The following is a 14,282-nucleotide window of genomic DNA, read 5'->3' as shown; positions in this document are numbered from 1 at the left end:
GCTTCCGTAGCCATGTGCTTGAGTTTGCTGTAGTCTTGGAGCACCAAATTGGTTTCGCTGTTGATATTGGCGTCTTCTTTCAATGTCCGCCGTTCTTCTACTTTCAAACTGGATTGCTAGCTCAAATAACTTTTCCAGTGCAGTCGGATTTCTTCATTCAATAAAGTCTTGCACTTGGGGCAGTAACCTCGGCAAAATCGCTTAAATTATCTCAGGATCCGGACGGTTTCCATACAAGAGTTTGAAGACGTGAATTTTTCTTAAAATAAAGCTTGAGAGGTTTTTGATTCTTTGCTGATATATACTGAAAAGTTCCGTTTCTAATTTCGCACGATCCCTTACAACAGGGAAGGCTTTTACTAGGGCAGTCTTGAAATTCTCGTAAGTATAGGTGGGACTTCCTGCTTGACCCAAGAGACTTCTGCCTATACACTTGAACCAGTTAAGCGCTTGGCCCCTCAAAGCGCTGGTAGCTAAGGTAACTTTTTGAAATTCGTGCACGGGGTAGAGCATGAAGTGGTCATCCAATTTTTCCAAAAAACTGGTTACCGGTGAGTTTCCATTAAATGTTGCTTCTGGTTTCATCGAAGCGCGCATGGTCTGGACGATGTAACCAAATCCTTCCAGGGCGGCAGCTGGCATTTCTGGATTCTGAGCCGCTTCTGCAGGCAGCACAGGTTCTTCTTGAAACTCGGCCATGGTTATTCTTCTTCGTTGGGCGCCACTATCAGGTTCAATGTTCCGTCTTACTTTCTTCGGGAACATGCAAGGACCTGACTCGGAACAGAGAGCTTACTAAAGCTATGTTCAATAACTGTGGTAAGTACACAAGAAGGGTATACAAAACCCTTTATTTTTCTCTATTTACAATAACTTCCGTACTTGGGAATACAAAGACCCACTACTTGTGGTCTAAACGTAAAAATATAAAAATAAAACTAAACTCTAATTTAACTTTAAAATAATAAACGTGGAAGATTGGCCTTATATTAACAGGAAGCCTTATGTAGTACAGAGAACTGTGAACACTACAATACGTTTAAAGTTATCAAGAGGATTAAACCTCTGGCCTGGAAGGCAACCAGCAACTGAGTAAAACTTCTAAGGTAAGCGGCCTGCTTCGACTAACTGCTTCCTCTCTCTCGCTTGGCAAAAAGCCACAACTTAAATACTTGGCGTTCGACAGACAAACTTTGCATAAATACGTTAACGCTTATAATTCTGGCCGGAAGTAGAAAATAAGAAGTGATAGTAAAGATTAAAATAAAATAAACGTTAGTAAAACTTAAGATCCTTACAAAGTTAAATTAATGTTTGAATAATTGAATGAATGTGAATTAAGCAGTAACTAAGGAAAACGAATCGTTTAAAAACAAAAATTTATTCAGTGTCAAGAAAGTGTAAATTATAATGTATTTAGAACGATACTGATATTTATTCCTTCCAGATGCTGGAAGGAAAAGAACAAGATTGATTGATGAAGTCCAGGAAAAGTTGCTGTAAGAGGAGAGATTTATATAAGTATCGACAGAAATTTAGTATACATTTTGTTACATAAGTTTTTTTTTTTTTTTTTTTTTTGTTTTTTTTTTTTTTTTTTTTTTGTTTTGTTTTGTTTAAACGAGGCTCTTGAGAGTTAGTTCAGAATTATAGAAACTTTACAACAGGTCGTTTGTAGAACCTGCTTCCAAGTTTTCCAAATTCTGGCAGCGGCAAATGTAGGGTTTATACGTTTTTTCGTATTTATTTTAACTAACATTTATTTTAAGTTTAAACTATCTTTTCTGTCAAGCCTTACTTTCCATTGGAACTGCCAGTGCCAGAGTATGTAAATTTTAGTAGAACGCGCAAGGATTCAAATTATCAGCGGAAGTATTCTGAGTTAAATAGAAAGGAAACGAGCTCGAGATGTGCTGTTCTTACTTCACGAGCGCGGAGGTAGTTAGCCAGAAATTGAAGAACCCCGCGTTTCGGCCTGTGTGCTTGCCTCGGAGAATTGTTATTCGTTCAACGTGATGTTCAAAGTTTGCTGAATTAGCAGCGGTATTGTAAAACGCGGTGAGGTTAGTTACTTTTAGAGAGCCTCGTAGTTAGAGTCTTGTTATTATTTTCTTTTCAGGTTCTTATTTTTATTTTACCGCCGGGTCGGCGTAGTTTGTGAGCGTCAAGAGCACGCAATTGTAATTTCTTAAGTTGAATAAAAAGGGACTTAAACCCTTAGCAAGACTCTATTTTCCAGTTTCAACAGTCACCTCTTGGTTGCGTGCAAGTTGGAGGCGCGCAACTCTACAAACGTACATTGATTGATTAAAAATTATTGGACAATGTAAGATGTCAACATCTTAAATTTTTTTAAAGCATTTCTCTTCTCCTTTCTTCTTTCTTTCGTACGTGTTATTAAGTTTTAAAATTAGATAATGCTTAGCCACTTTTTATTATTATATATTGGAGAGCTTATTTTCGTAAAAATAATTAAAAAAATCAAAGAATGTTTTCGAATTCATATACTGCAGGTTTGTATAAAGGTTTTTGCTAAGAAAAACCATGAATTTTAAGAAAAACATCCCAGCAGTTTTCAAATCTCAATGTGGTTAAAGCTGCAGTTTTGACTAGAATTTGGTTCCAACAGAATAAGTTGGCTGCATGTTTGCCTTTGCTTTTCTCATACAGAGCTCCCCGCCTCAATGGCGGGCTCTAGCCGTTTACAAGCGGTAGCCACTACGTCTCCTAAGAACAGACCGACAAACTACATCCGTGTCTTCTCGGGGATAACAACCCGGGCCGTTCCGGATGGTAGTCAGAGTCACTAACCACTTTCGGGTCTGAGTCGCTCATCGATAATAAAATAGAAACATTTTTAGAAAGTCCTCTACTTAGACAATTAGCAGCTTCACTCTTTGAGGAAATTTTATTTACAATAAATAAAAGGTAATATACTTGTTTGCTACTTTTTTTGTTTATAAGATGAATGCAAAGCTTATGCATTCAATTATATAATAATTGTTATAATTGTCATAACTGTTAGATGACAGATACAAGAAGTGCACATAATCTAAAAATTAATTTCTACATCCAGAATTTAACAACGAACTACAACAAATATTTTCCTCTGATGTTCTTTAAGGAAAATAAAGTGCGTCATAGTAATATTTTGATGAATCATAAAAGTAGTCGGCATCGGCATAAATTACCAGTTAGCTATTTTAATGTTTAAGAGTGTGATGTATTAATTCAGGCAAATATAGTAGTTAGAAATAGTGAGTAGCAATGACATCATTCTGAAACTGCCACTGTATACTATAGGTTTCGAAAATTATATTTCTTAAGTTTTTATACCGAAGAAAATAGTTAAGAAATGCTTTAATTTTCATTTTCAGCCTTAAGAAAATATGTCATTCTTGTGCTCTGAAAAGCAAACTTTTATGTACGTTAATGTTAATTACCTATAAAGTTTGAAAGAAACACTTCCCAATTACGTTAATAACATAATATTTACTTCTTTAAAAATAAGCTCGTGAATGTTTTTCTCAAACAGACCTTCAAACCTGAATCAAGGGCAAAAATTAAAAATAAAGCATTTCTTCTTTCCAGTTAGCTTTGTTCATTCAAATCATTCCTTTCATTCAAAGTACTATTTACAGAACATTACAAACTAGAAACGTTGTTACTTTTATTTATTTGTGAAGCTTTGCGTGCTTCCGTTGCATTTTCTGCTCGAATTAACACAGAGTTTCTCTTGACTTTATCTGTTCTTTGTCATTTGTAAATTAAAGAGCTGGCGTCATTTTAAATACTTCTGTTCAAAGTTTGGGAATCACGCCAGATCTGGCCGTAGATTAAATCCCAATTTTTGGAGAAGGATACAAGCAAAAGTATTACCGATGTTAATTGATGTCGAAGTAGTGTAAATTCTACTTGAATAAAAGGCAATGTCGAAGTAAATAAATTTGAAGCAAGTATATGGTGTAAGGCCTGTCTTTCCTAATCAAAGGTAATGTGTTTCAAACATTTAAATAGCCATTTAGTTTATTCATGAAACTTCTTAGGATTTGATAATAAATTATTCGTTGAGTATATTTCGAGGATTTCTGAGAGAATGGCAGTAGAAAACTCAGAGATGTTCTTTCCTAATTTTATTGATTATAAATGAGAGTTTTATATTATGAATAATCTCAGTAGTGTAATCGAAAAGCTGTGAAAGAATAATAAACAAATTTAGTCAAATAAATACAAAAAGTAATTAAATATGACTTTTAACAGTGTTAATATGGAAGCTTGTAATAGTCTTGCTCTCTTTCTTTTTTTCTATCTGTGTACGGCCCACCAGTGGCCGAACGGCAAAGTCACTGAATACTGGTAGTTCGGTTTGAGGTTCGAATCTCGCGAACGGGCTAGCTGCATAAGTGGATGGGTTTTCATGGTTTTCCCCCTGTGTAACGTGTATAGGACCCAGTTTTCATTACAACGCCCTCCACTAAGCCACTCTTCACTTAGGTAGATAGCACTCGAGGCTTTGAATTAATCAAATTACCAACCAATATGTCTGCATACATTACTTTAAAAAGAGACACTTTTGATCATATTCAAGCAAATAAATATTTTTTAACAAAGTATTGCAGATTTATATACAAAATGTTGTCTGTATATGCCTTATTATTTGAAATCTTTGGATTTTTTCTGTTTATTTGCTTGTTTGTGGAGAGCAGACCACCCACCTGACCTTAATTAGGCTGTCTGAGTCATCGATACAAACATAGTACACTCGTTAATATAAAATTCTCAGAAATCATCGATTATTATTGATATAATTCAAAATCTCTTGACAGGCTTCTCACCCTATTAATATGGGATGAAATCCATTCCATGTTATAAGTTCCTATGTGTTTTTCAAAAAAGGCAAATCTGCACAAAGTGTTTAGCATCTCCAATTTCATTGCTTGCTAAATGCTTTGTTTAAGGTTCCGCTAGTGGCCGCGATTAACATGCTAAATGCATGTTGTTTTTCTGCTGTATTGAAGTGGTTGAAGTAGAGTGATTACTTGGTCGATGGGTCCAGGAGGATAGCTAGGATGTATGAAGGGGCACTGTGGTGGGTTGAGTTAAACTATGAAAATAAAATACATCTGCAAAAATTAGTGTATTGCAGGTTTATATAACAAGAACAAGAACTTTTCATAATTGGGAAAGACTTGGCTTTTCACTGAGGCTGAAGCCTGCATGGGGGCGAAGATCTATCTTCGTTGAGCATTTCGCAGTGAAAAGTTCATTTGTTCACAAAATTCAGCACTCTCGAAGAATTTTTTGTTAGATTTCCAGCAGTTATCAATGTAATATAGTAAGTTATCAGTGTATCTAGTTTAAAGTCAGCATGTAGAAGTTTATTTCGAACAAAATAGTGTGCATTAGTGCTAATCCTTAAAAATCTGTTTTGCACAACTTGAAGCTTATGTATATCCTAAGTAGTATCATGTATATCCTAGTATCAGAATCCCAAGCTGGCGAAGCATAAAGGGTTTAATACTTGAAATGTAGATGAGGTTTTTCATTGAAAAGTCAAGTTTTGAGTGTTACTTTTTAATGCTGAGAAATATGCACTTCATGAATTTGATTGCTTTGCTTCTCATGCGTTCAATGTGATACGACCATGTGAATTAGTCAATAATGATTATTCCTAGGTATTTAGCCTTTGGAAAGTTGAAAAGGAAGAGATTTTTCTTTGGCTTTAAATTCCGCTTTTTCCGTCTAACAAACAGGAGCTGTGACTTTTGGCCGTTAATACATACACTGGTGTGCAAAACTTAAGCAACAGCAGGGCTTTTTGACATAACTCCACGAGAAATCAACTGAGAGACATGAAATGCAGAAATGAAAGAGAGTATTATGTACGTAAAGGATGACGAAAGCATCGGAGCTGAAAAAGGAAATAAACAGAAAAAAAATGCAAATAAACAGAAAAAAAATGCATACGGTATGGAATCAAACAAAAACAAGCTTTATTGAACGCATAAGTATCGTGACTCATGATTGTCTATCCAAGAGGAAGAACAACAAGCAGATGTTCCTTAATATGGGATATGTCCTCCCCTCAGTGCAATGGTTGCTTCACACCGTCTCCGCATACTCAGAACCAGCTGATGCAACATTTCTTGCGGTAGGAGTGCCCATTTCTCAATCAGCATCTGTTTGAGTTGTTGGGTGTTCTCCGGAGGATTTAAGTGTGCTGCAATGCGTCTCCCCAAAGCATCCCACTCATGTTCGATGGAATTTAAATCTGGGGAGTACGCTGGCCAATTCATTCGAGTGATATCTTCACTTTCCAGTAGCTCCTCAACAGTAAGAATCCGATGTGGTCGTGCATTGTCATCCATAAAAATTAAGTCTGGGCCAATGGCACCTCGGAACAGACGCACATGGGGAAGGAGTACCTCCTCACAATAGCGATCCCCGGTTACAGACCCTCTGTCGAAAACGTGGAGCTCAGTTCGCCCGTTCAGCATAATGCCTCCCCAGACAAGAACTCAGGACCACCGTTACGGTGTCTTTCCTTGATGTTACTGGGATAAAACAGGGTCCCGACCTCTCTCCAAATCAAAACGCGGTGAGAAACGCTTCTGGTACTGAACCGACTCTCATCCGTAAAGAGGACACGACTCCATTGATTAGTTGTCCAGTTTTTGTGCTCTCTGCGCCACTGTAAACGGTGGCGTCGGTGACCAACTTTCAACGGGAGACAGCGTTCAGGACGGCGGGCGAATAGGCCCCCTTTGTGAAGATGTCTGGCCACAGTAAACCGCGACACTTGTCGCCTCGTTGCTGTACAGAGTTGCTGAGCAATGGCGCTTGCTAACTGTTGTCGGCCTCTTTTCGCCTGCAGGACAACATATCGGTCATCCCCTGCAGTTGTCGTACTCGGGCGGCCAACACCAACCTTTCTAACAGCTGTCCCTGTGGTTTGGAAAGCTTTCCAAGCGCGCGAAATGACACTTTTATTGATTCCGAACTCTGCAGCTACACTGGTGACAGTACGCCCCTCCTCCAGCTTTCCGAACATTCATCCACGTGTGAAGTCGTCCAGGTGATTTCTTCTAGCCATATTTCACGAACTGACTCACTGGCACTTGCAGCGAATATGTTGAATTGCGTCTCCGTCCTTCCTTTTATTCTACTGTTGAGCTGCGCGCGCTGACATCACGCGTTTTGTGTACGCTCACGTCGCCTCTGACTTTTCGTTCCTGATATTTGCATACGCATGACGTTTCTACTGACTTACGTGTTCATTGTACTGATCTCCAGACCTCCTCTTCTGCAATTTCATGATTATCTGCTAAATTTTTACATTGTTGCTTAAGTTTTGCACACCAGTTTATTTCCCAGTAGCTGTTCAATACTAAGCATTTTAATGTGCATTGTTGTTAAGTCGCACCCTAGGAAAGTCTGCTACATAGAACAGATAGAGTACGGGGCCAATTATTGAACCCTGGGGCACTTAAGATTTTTCTAGAAGAAGAAAAACCGTCTCCCAAGAAAGATCTGAAGGTTCTATTCGATATGAATGAAAGGATGACCGGGATAAGTTCTCGATCTAGTTGGAGATTGATGAGCTTAGCAATGAGTCCCGAATGCCAGACGCGGTCGAATGTTTTCGCCAAGTCTAGCTGAAGGTTTTGTGCAAAAGAAGGAGTTTTTAAGATCTTTAAAAGTACTCCATTAAAATCTGACTTCATGGCTCGTTGAAATTTGATTTAAATCTGTATCGCTATATGTTTTTTCTTTTTCTTACTGTTACCAGCCTCAGATAGTCTTTATTTGTATTAGAAATTTCCCATTTTTCTTTCCATAATTTGTAGGTAAAATTTTTAAGTACTTTAACCTTCAGCTATTCTGTTATAGCATTATACATACCAAGCAATTTTTCCTTAAAAATATATGGTGTTGGTGTATTTAATTATGGCAAAGCACACGAGGGCTATCTGCCTAAAGGGAGGGGTGCCTTTCGTGGAGGACTTTCTAAGGGAAACTGGCTCGTATACACGTTACACATGGGCCAGCCCGTTCGCGGGATTCGAACCTCAGACCGAACTACCAGTGTTCAGCGTCTTTACCGCTCGGCCGCTGGTGGGCCTTAAAAATATATGAACCAGCTTAATAAAACCTAACACTTGATATCTAGGCTATGCATGAGAAAATATATAATATGTACTCACTCGCTTACTGATTTAAAAGCTTCAGACTTTCTTCTGGTGTCGGGGGGGGGGTGTAGCCCAATGGTACAGCGTTCGTTTTGCATACGAAAGGTCTAATGTTCGGTTCCCCGTCCTTCAAGTCTGCATTCTTGGATGAGTTACTATGATGTTACGTGTTTAAACTTTAAAATTTTATTATAATCAATATTAAGTTAGTCGAGATACAGTTTCGAAGCTTTGTATTTTTCGATTCGGGATAGGGTTCGCTCAGGTACCCGGGTGTCTTATTCATCTATTCCTGAACATACAGTTGAATTCTCATCAAAAGTATTATTTTACGTGTTTTATAATTTTACATAAAAAGAAAGACTCTGTTTACCACACGTTCAACATATTATGACCCTGTGAGGTTAACTGATCCATTAAATCCGTAATGCATCCATCCACCCATGCACTTCTTGTACTTAAGAGATTCGAATACGTTTGAAATACTTTTTAAGTGCAATATACAAATGCATTAATCACATTTTAGCTTTAAGTTTCATAAAAAATTAAAAATAAGTTATCAATATTTAAAAAATCATTATTATTTTACAAAAAAAAATATTTTATGTATAGAAAATACTAGAAATATTTCAAAAATTTGAAAAATCCACTTGAAAAACATTTAAACTTATTTGAAAAATATAGTATTATAATAAACTATATGTTTCCTTCTAGTGCTTGCACTATTATTTAAGAGATAGTGCCATAACCAAAAATTTTTAAATGATCGAAGAATAATTTTCCACCGATTAATTTTTGAGCATATTTATCATGTTATAACTTAAAAAAGAAGCCATTATTAGAAAAATACTTACACAATGAAATTTCTTTTAGTCCACACACTAGAAAACAATATAAAAGAAAAATATGCAGAGTTTTATGAGAAATGTAATAATAATATTTTGTGCTATAATTTTTGGAATGAAGAAATTATGAGTAAATATTAGTTTTGAGAAAAACACATATTTTCAGATTATTGTATTTATACTAAACAAGACGTACTAACATACCTAAAACTCAGCACATTTAAAAGTTTTACCTTCCTCCTTGATCACATTTAACTCATTCTTTTCTTTTACGAAATCTTTCTTTTCTGACAATTATTTCCTTATGCAATGAAGCGTGCCCGGATTCTCTAATTCATTCTTTTTCCACTCTGAAAAATCCTTTGAATGCATTAAGCACCAAAATGAATATCAGCAGCTTCTAAAACGTCCAATGTAAGCAATTCAGTAATAAATTTTGATAACGCAGTTTCATAAACACATGTTTAACTATAATCATTATTTTTTGGTCTCCTTTAAACACTCCTGCATTTTGTTGCAGTTGTTATAGCTTGTTGAAATTTGCACTAGCTTTCGTGGGCTGACAGGGCGGTGCACCAGAGAGAAGGGGCTCCCAGACCTGGCTCATTAAATGCTTACACGGTAAACGCCTCAACACCTAGAGGCGATCCAAGGAGGCATAACATCCCCCCCGGTCAACGCAGAAGGACATTTTTTAAACACACAGTTTATGATTAATAACACAACTCAATGGTGGACGGCAAGCATCCGCCAGCAAAGAGAACATAGTAAAGTCGTCGATTGTCCACCAATGTTGACCATGGTGAACCAAACTTCCAAATACAACCTTCGAAATCTATCCACGTAACATTCCCACAGCCAAGGAGCAGACAAGACTTTACCAGTACGGTTCCTACTGAGCCTGAACCTACCACCGAATAAACGATGGCTCTAGTCACTGTGGAGACTGGTTATTTACTCAGAAGTCAAGTCTATTTAGGTACAGGTCCGAGCCAGAACACCGCTAGTTGCCCCCCCCAGTCGACGCCCGGTGGGACAGGAGGGCTGACAGGACAGCAAAATGATGTGTGTGTACATTGTTTGTATGATACACGTGCAAATCCCTTAGTGAGGAGTAGGATTCATAAATGAAAATTTTGTGCGTAAATTCTCCTACGTTTATTTTCATTATCTAATAGTTTTTTGATTGATTATTCATCGTATATTTCTTATTCTTGCAGTGTATCATGCAAATGTGTTAACGATATCTGGTCATTTATTTGTATGTGTTTATTTTCGTTTTTTAGGTTTGGGTTGATGCAGCTGTGCAAGTATTTTATTCAGTTGGCGTTGGCTTTGGAGTCCATTTAACATATGCATCTTATAACAACTTTCACAATAACTGTTACAGGTAAGTGCACTATTTCATAAAAAAATGCGGTATTTCTTCCTTTATAGCAAACGTGCGAAACAGTTTTCTATGAAAAGATATCTACTCCAACTCGATGGTTCTGGCGAGAAAACATACTTTCATTAATAGCACATTTCAGCTGTAGTAGAAATTTCTAAATATAAAGATTTCTAAACATAATTGTTTAGATTACTTATTTCAGTAAATAAAGAAAGAAATAGATGGCACAATTAAAAAACTTTTTATTATCATATTTACTCTGAAACAAGAATACTGTCATAAGAAATAAAAACAACACACTACAACACACTAAAAACAACACACAAACAAGACAATAGGCAATGTTGACACCTATACGATCTGTAAAAAATTTTTTTCTGTGTTATCCTGTAATGGAAAAGGTCCAAAATCTGTTTGGTAGCACTAATAATCATCTGATAAAGTGTTAACTAATAATGTAATAAAAAATTATTTACATACTAAAGAAGATATGTTTGCAATCTTAAAGCAAAATCAGCAAAGTTTTATGCATTTGTTCTGTTATCCTAGGTTTTAGGAGGTACTCCTTTACAACAGACATGCCCATGTTGCCAAATTCAGTATCTACTAAATTCCAAAGTTATTGGACTACAGGACTTGCTCCCATGGATCTTATAAGAGTATTACCCTCTCTTATAAAGTCCATGCTTGCTCCTGTATGACGTCAAGGATTCCCATTCTGCTCAAAAGTAATTTTTTCCCTACTCCCTTTGTGTCTTTTTTGCTCACATTTATGTAAGTAAGATGATATCAGCGTTGGGAAGACTTTTTTTGTCTACTGACTTTGTAACAACCTACACTCAAGTTAGGTGAGTTGCTTTCTGTTACTGAAGGTACTTTTGGATGTTTAAGATTCGTCCAATCTTGATGTACTTTCAGTTGGTCTATAAAAATACATTTCTCATACGAACAACATTATCTTCGGCTTAAAAATGTTCCTGATGAATTTTTTTCAAGTCTCATAACGTTAAATCTTAGCTTTAAAATTGATGAACTAAGATCTTACATAATAAACAGTTCCTTCGTTAAATTTCAGGAAGTTAAAAAGTTCTGAATTTGACAAAGTTAAGAACTTGGAGATTCTTAACTTCCTGAATTTAGAAGAAACCATGTGTTCCTAAGTTTTTCGTAAAATTTAATGCTATTACCTAATTCCGGCAGCAGGGGATTTTTATGAACGGAACGATTGCATACGTCCGTACATTTTTCATCTGCTTCTACTGATGCTCACTTGTCTGACGTGGTCAGACGTAGTGCGATTTGGCTCAGTTCCGCCCAAATTTTGATGGAGAGCACCCCGGGGGATACGGGGTCCGAAGGTCTCCCCCGCCTCTCCTCTTCCGCCAGACCACAGGAGAAGATTTTCGGCTCGCCGCATATTTAGAGAGCCGCCATGACGCACCGACAGTATTCATTTGCAAACATCCATATCTTCTCCGGGATTCGAACCCCGACAGTTCTGCACAGCAGTCAGCGACGCTATACCGTTTGGCCGGTTCGTTTTCCTTCTTTTAATCTGAAACACGTTCTTACGGTGATATTGTTCTTCGAAGAACTTTATATTTTTAGTATTTGAATGTGTTCAACATTAAAATATTGTTTTCTAAAATATTACACTTTTTTATAGTTGAAAAGCCCTTTGAAATACCTTTGTATTTATGATCTCATCTTTCCTAATATTTTAATTTTCTAAGTATCCATTACAGAATGGAATATAAAGAATTAAGAATAGCCCTTCCAACTTTTCTTCGTGATATAGTGGTCAGCACATTTAGCCGGCAGACGGGAGATCGTGGCTTCGATTTCGGTCTAAGAGATTGGTGACTTTTTAAGATTCCCGCTCAAAAAAAAACTTATGCAATATTATAACGAAATAACTAGTAACATTACATTCTATCTTTATTTATGATTTTAATTCGTTACACTTCAAAATTAGTAGTCGTGAATCCCATTACTTTTTTAAATAAAGGTTTGGGTGGAAATATGAAACTGTAATTATTTGGCAAACTGAAGGAAACAAATTCGTTTTATATTCACTAACACATATGTACTTGTTTTAAAAAATTATGAAGGAACTGCAGAAATTACTTTTTAAAGTTTTATGGGTATACTCATGAAAATATATGGGGTATAATGCCGTAATAATAATGTATAGAAATTACTAATATTTTATGTGTACATTCATGAAATTTAAAAAAGTTACAAAACAGATAGTAATGTATAAAATGAATAAAGTTGATACAAATACTAGATTCAAGAAAATTTTATATTTTCCAAATCAACACATAAACGTAAATCATGAATTTTGAGTGACGGGTATGGATCAGAGAAAGTGTCTTTAGGTTTAAATACTCCGAACAGCAATACAACAGCTATAACGAAAATTGATGTTGTCAATATCGGTGTTTATAAGCTCAGTAGAGAGCGATGTCCATTATCCTCTCAAGACTTCCATTATCCATCCAAGTACGAAAAGGTTTGTGGAGAATGACTGGGTACAGTAGATTTTCATAAGACGTTCCAGACATGCAGAATAGGTTTCAAGTTCGGAGGCCGAGATGGCTATTCCATTCCCATTGTTTCCTGCAGAAAATAAGTACACATCCCTCTCACAAGTTCTGTGTGGTACAACGTTTTCGTCTCTGAGAACAAAGTTCTCTTTGACTGCAAACTATATAATGGCGTACATAAATGCCAAGGGTGTCATATACGCACGATGTCCAAAAACGTCCTTATATTTATGTGTCTAAAGGGAGGGATGCCGTATGTGATTTATTTTCGAAGCTGTTAGTAGCCAACCTGCGGCCGAGCGGTAAAGACGTTGAACACTGGTAGTTCGGTCTGAGGTTCGAATCCCGTGAACGGGCTGGCTGCATGGGCGTTTTCGTGGTTTTCTCCATGTGTAACGTGTATACGAGCCAGTTGGCCTTAGAAAGTCCTCCACGAAGGCATCCCTTCCCTTAGGCAGATAGCCCTCGAGGCTTTGCCATAATCACACATACACACACACATACATGCAGCTGTTAGTCATAAATATATGTGTCTATGTATATATATATATATATATATTAAGGTACAAAAAAAATGTTTTAATAAGAAAGCCATTCATTCTGTGGCATTTTTAAGCTAAAAAATCAATTTTGTAAAAATTGCGATATGTAAAATTTTAAACAATTTCCAGGACCTTATAATTATATTTTGTAAAAATGTAGACTCTTCATAAAAAACACATTACGTTTTGACTCCAATGTGGAAAACAAATTGATAAAAATATTTAACCCTTTGCACTCGGGGCCTCTTTCGTGCGGCGCACCAGCAAGTCAAGCAGTCTTTTTGACGCATTTCTTACCAGTAACTTAAAATCATTACGCACACAAATTAATTACAATAATAGTGGTTTGATGCCTTTTCCGAATTCATTTCTCTGAGAACAGACTTTGTGATAGATAAGATTTCAGATAAGAAAATCTTATCTCCATTTAAAGAGGTATCATTTTACACTTCATAAGATTATACAGAAAGAGCGTAGGAACACGCTTCGAAGAAACTAAACGTAAACAGTTTTATTGCTGCGCATCGAGTTCCCGCATCAAACTAAGTGGTGAGCCATAGTCACCTCTCGAGTTGTGGCATCAAATCACATGGTGAGTGAGAGTCACTTCCCGAGTTGCGGCATTAAACCACATGGTGAGTGAGAGTCACCTCCCGACTGCAAAGGGTTGATTACAAAATTTGAAATTTTTAGCATCCTTTTCAGCTCTCCTTGAGGTTAAAGAAAAATTGGAATAATTCAAGGTTAATTTTTTTGCTCTTTAATAT

The 14,282-nt window shown here is 36.6% G+C and overlaps 1 protein-coding gene across 1 annotated transcript in view; it reads left to right on the top strand.

Annotated features, from left to right (window-relative positions):
* Positions 1-14,282, top strand: part of LOC118198446 (sodium-dependent dopamine transporter-like) — a 459,018-nt gene that overhangs the window by 387,245 nt on the left and 57,491 nt on the right. Inside the window, exon 8 of the mRNA XM_085807121.1 lies at positions 10,321-10,424. Within this exon, the coding sequence (XP_085663247.1) occupies positions 10,321-10,424 (104 nt within the window). The remainder of the gene's footprint in view (positions 1-10,320; positions 10,425-14,282) is intronic.

The sequence above is a fragment of the Stegodyphus dumicola genome, chromosome X1 (assembly GCF_044657685.1).
Source record: "Stegodyphus dumicola isolate Sdum_Otavi_A_Nest chromosome X1, ASM4465768v1".
Lineage (NCBI taxonomy): Eukaryota > Metazoa > Arthropoda > Arachnida > Araneae > Eresidae > Stegodyphus > Stegodyphus dumicola.
This window is presented reverse-complemented; position numbering and strand designations above follow the sequence as displayed.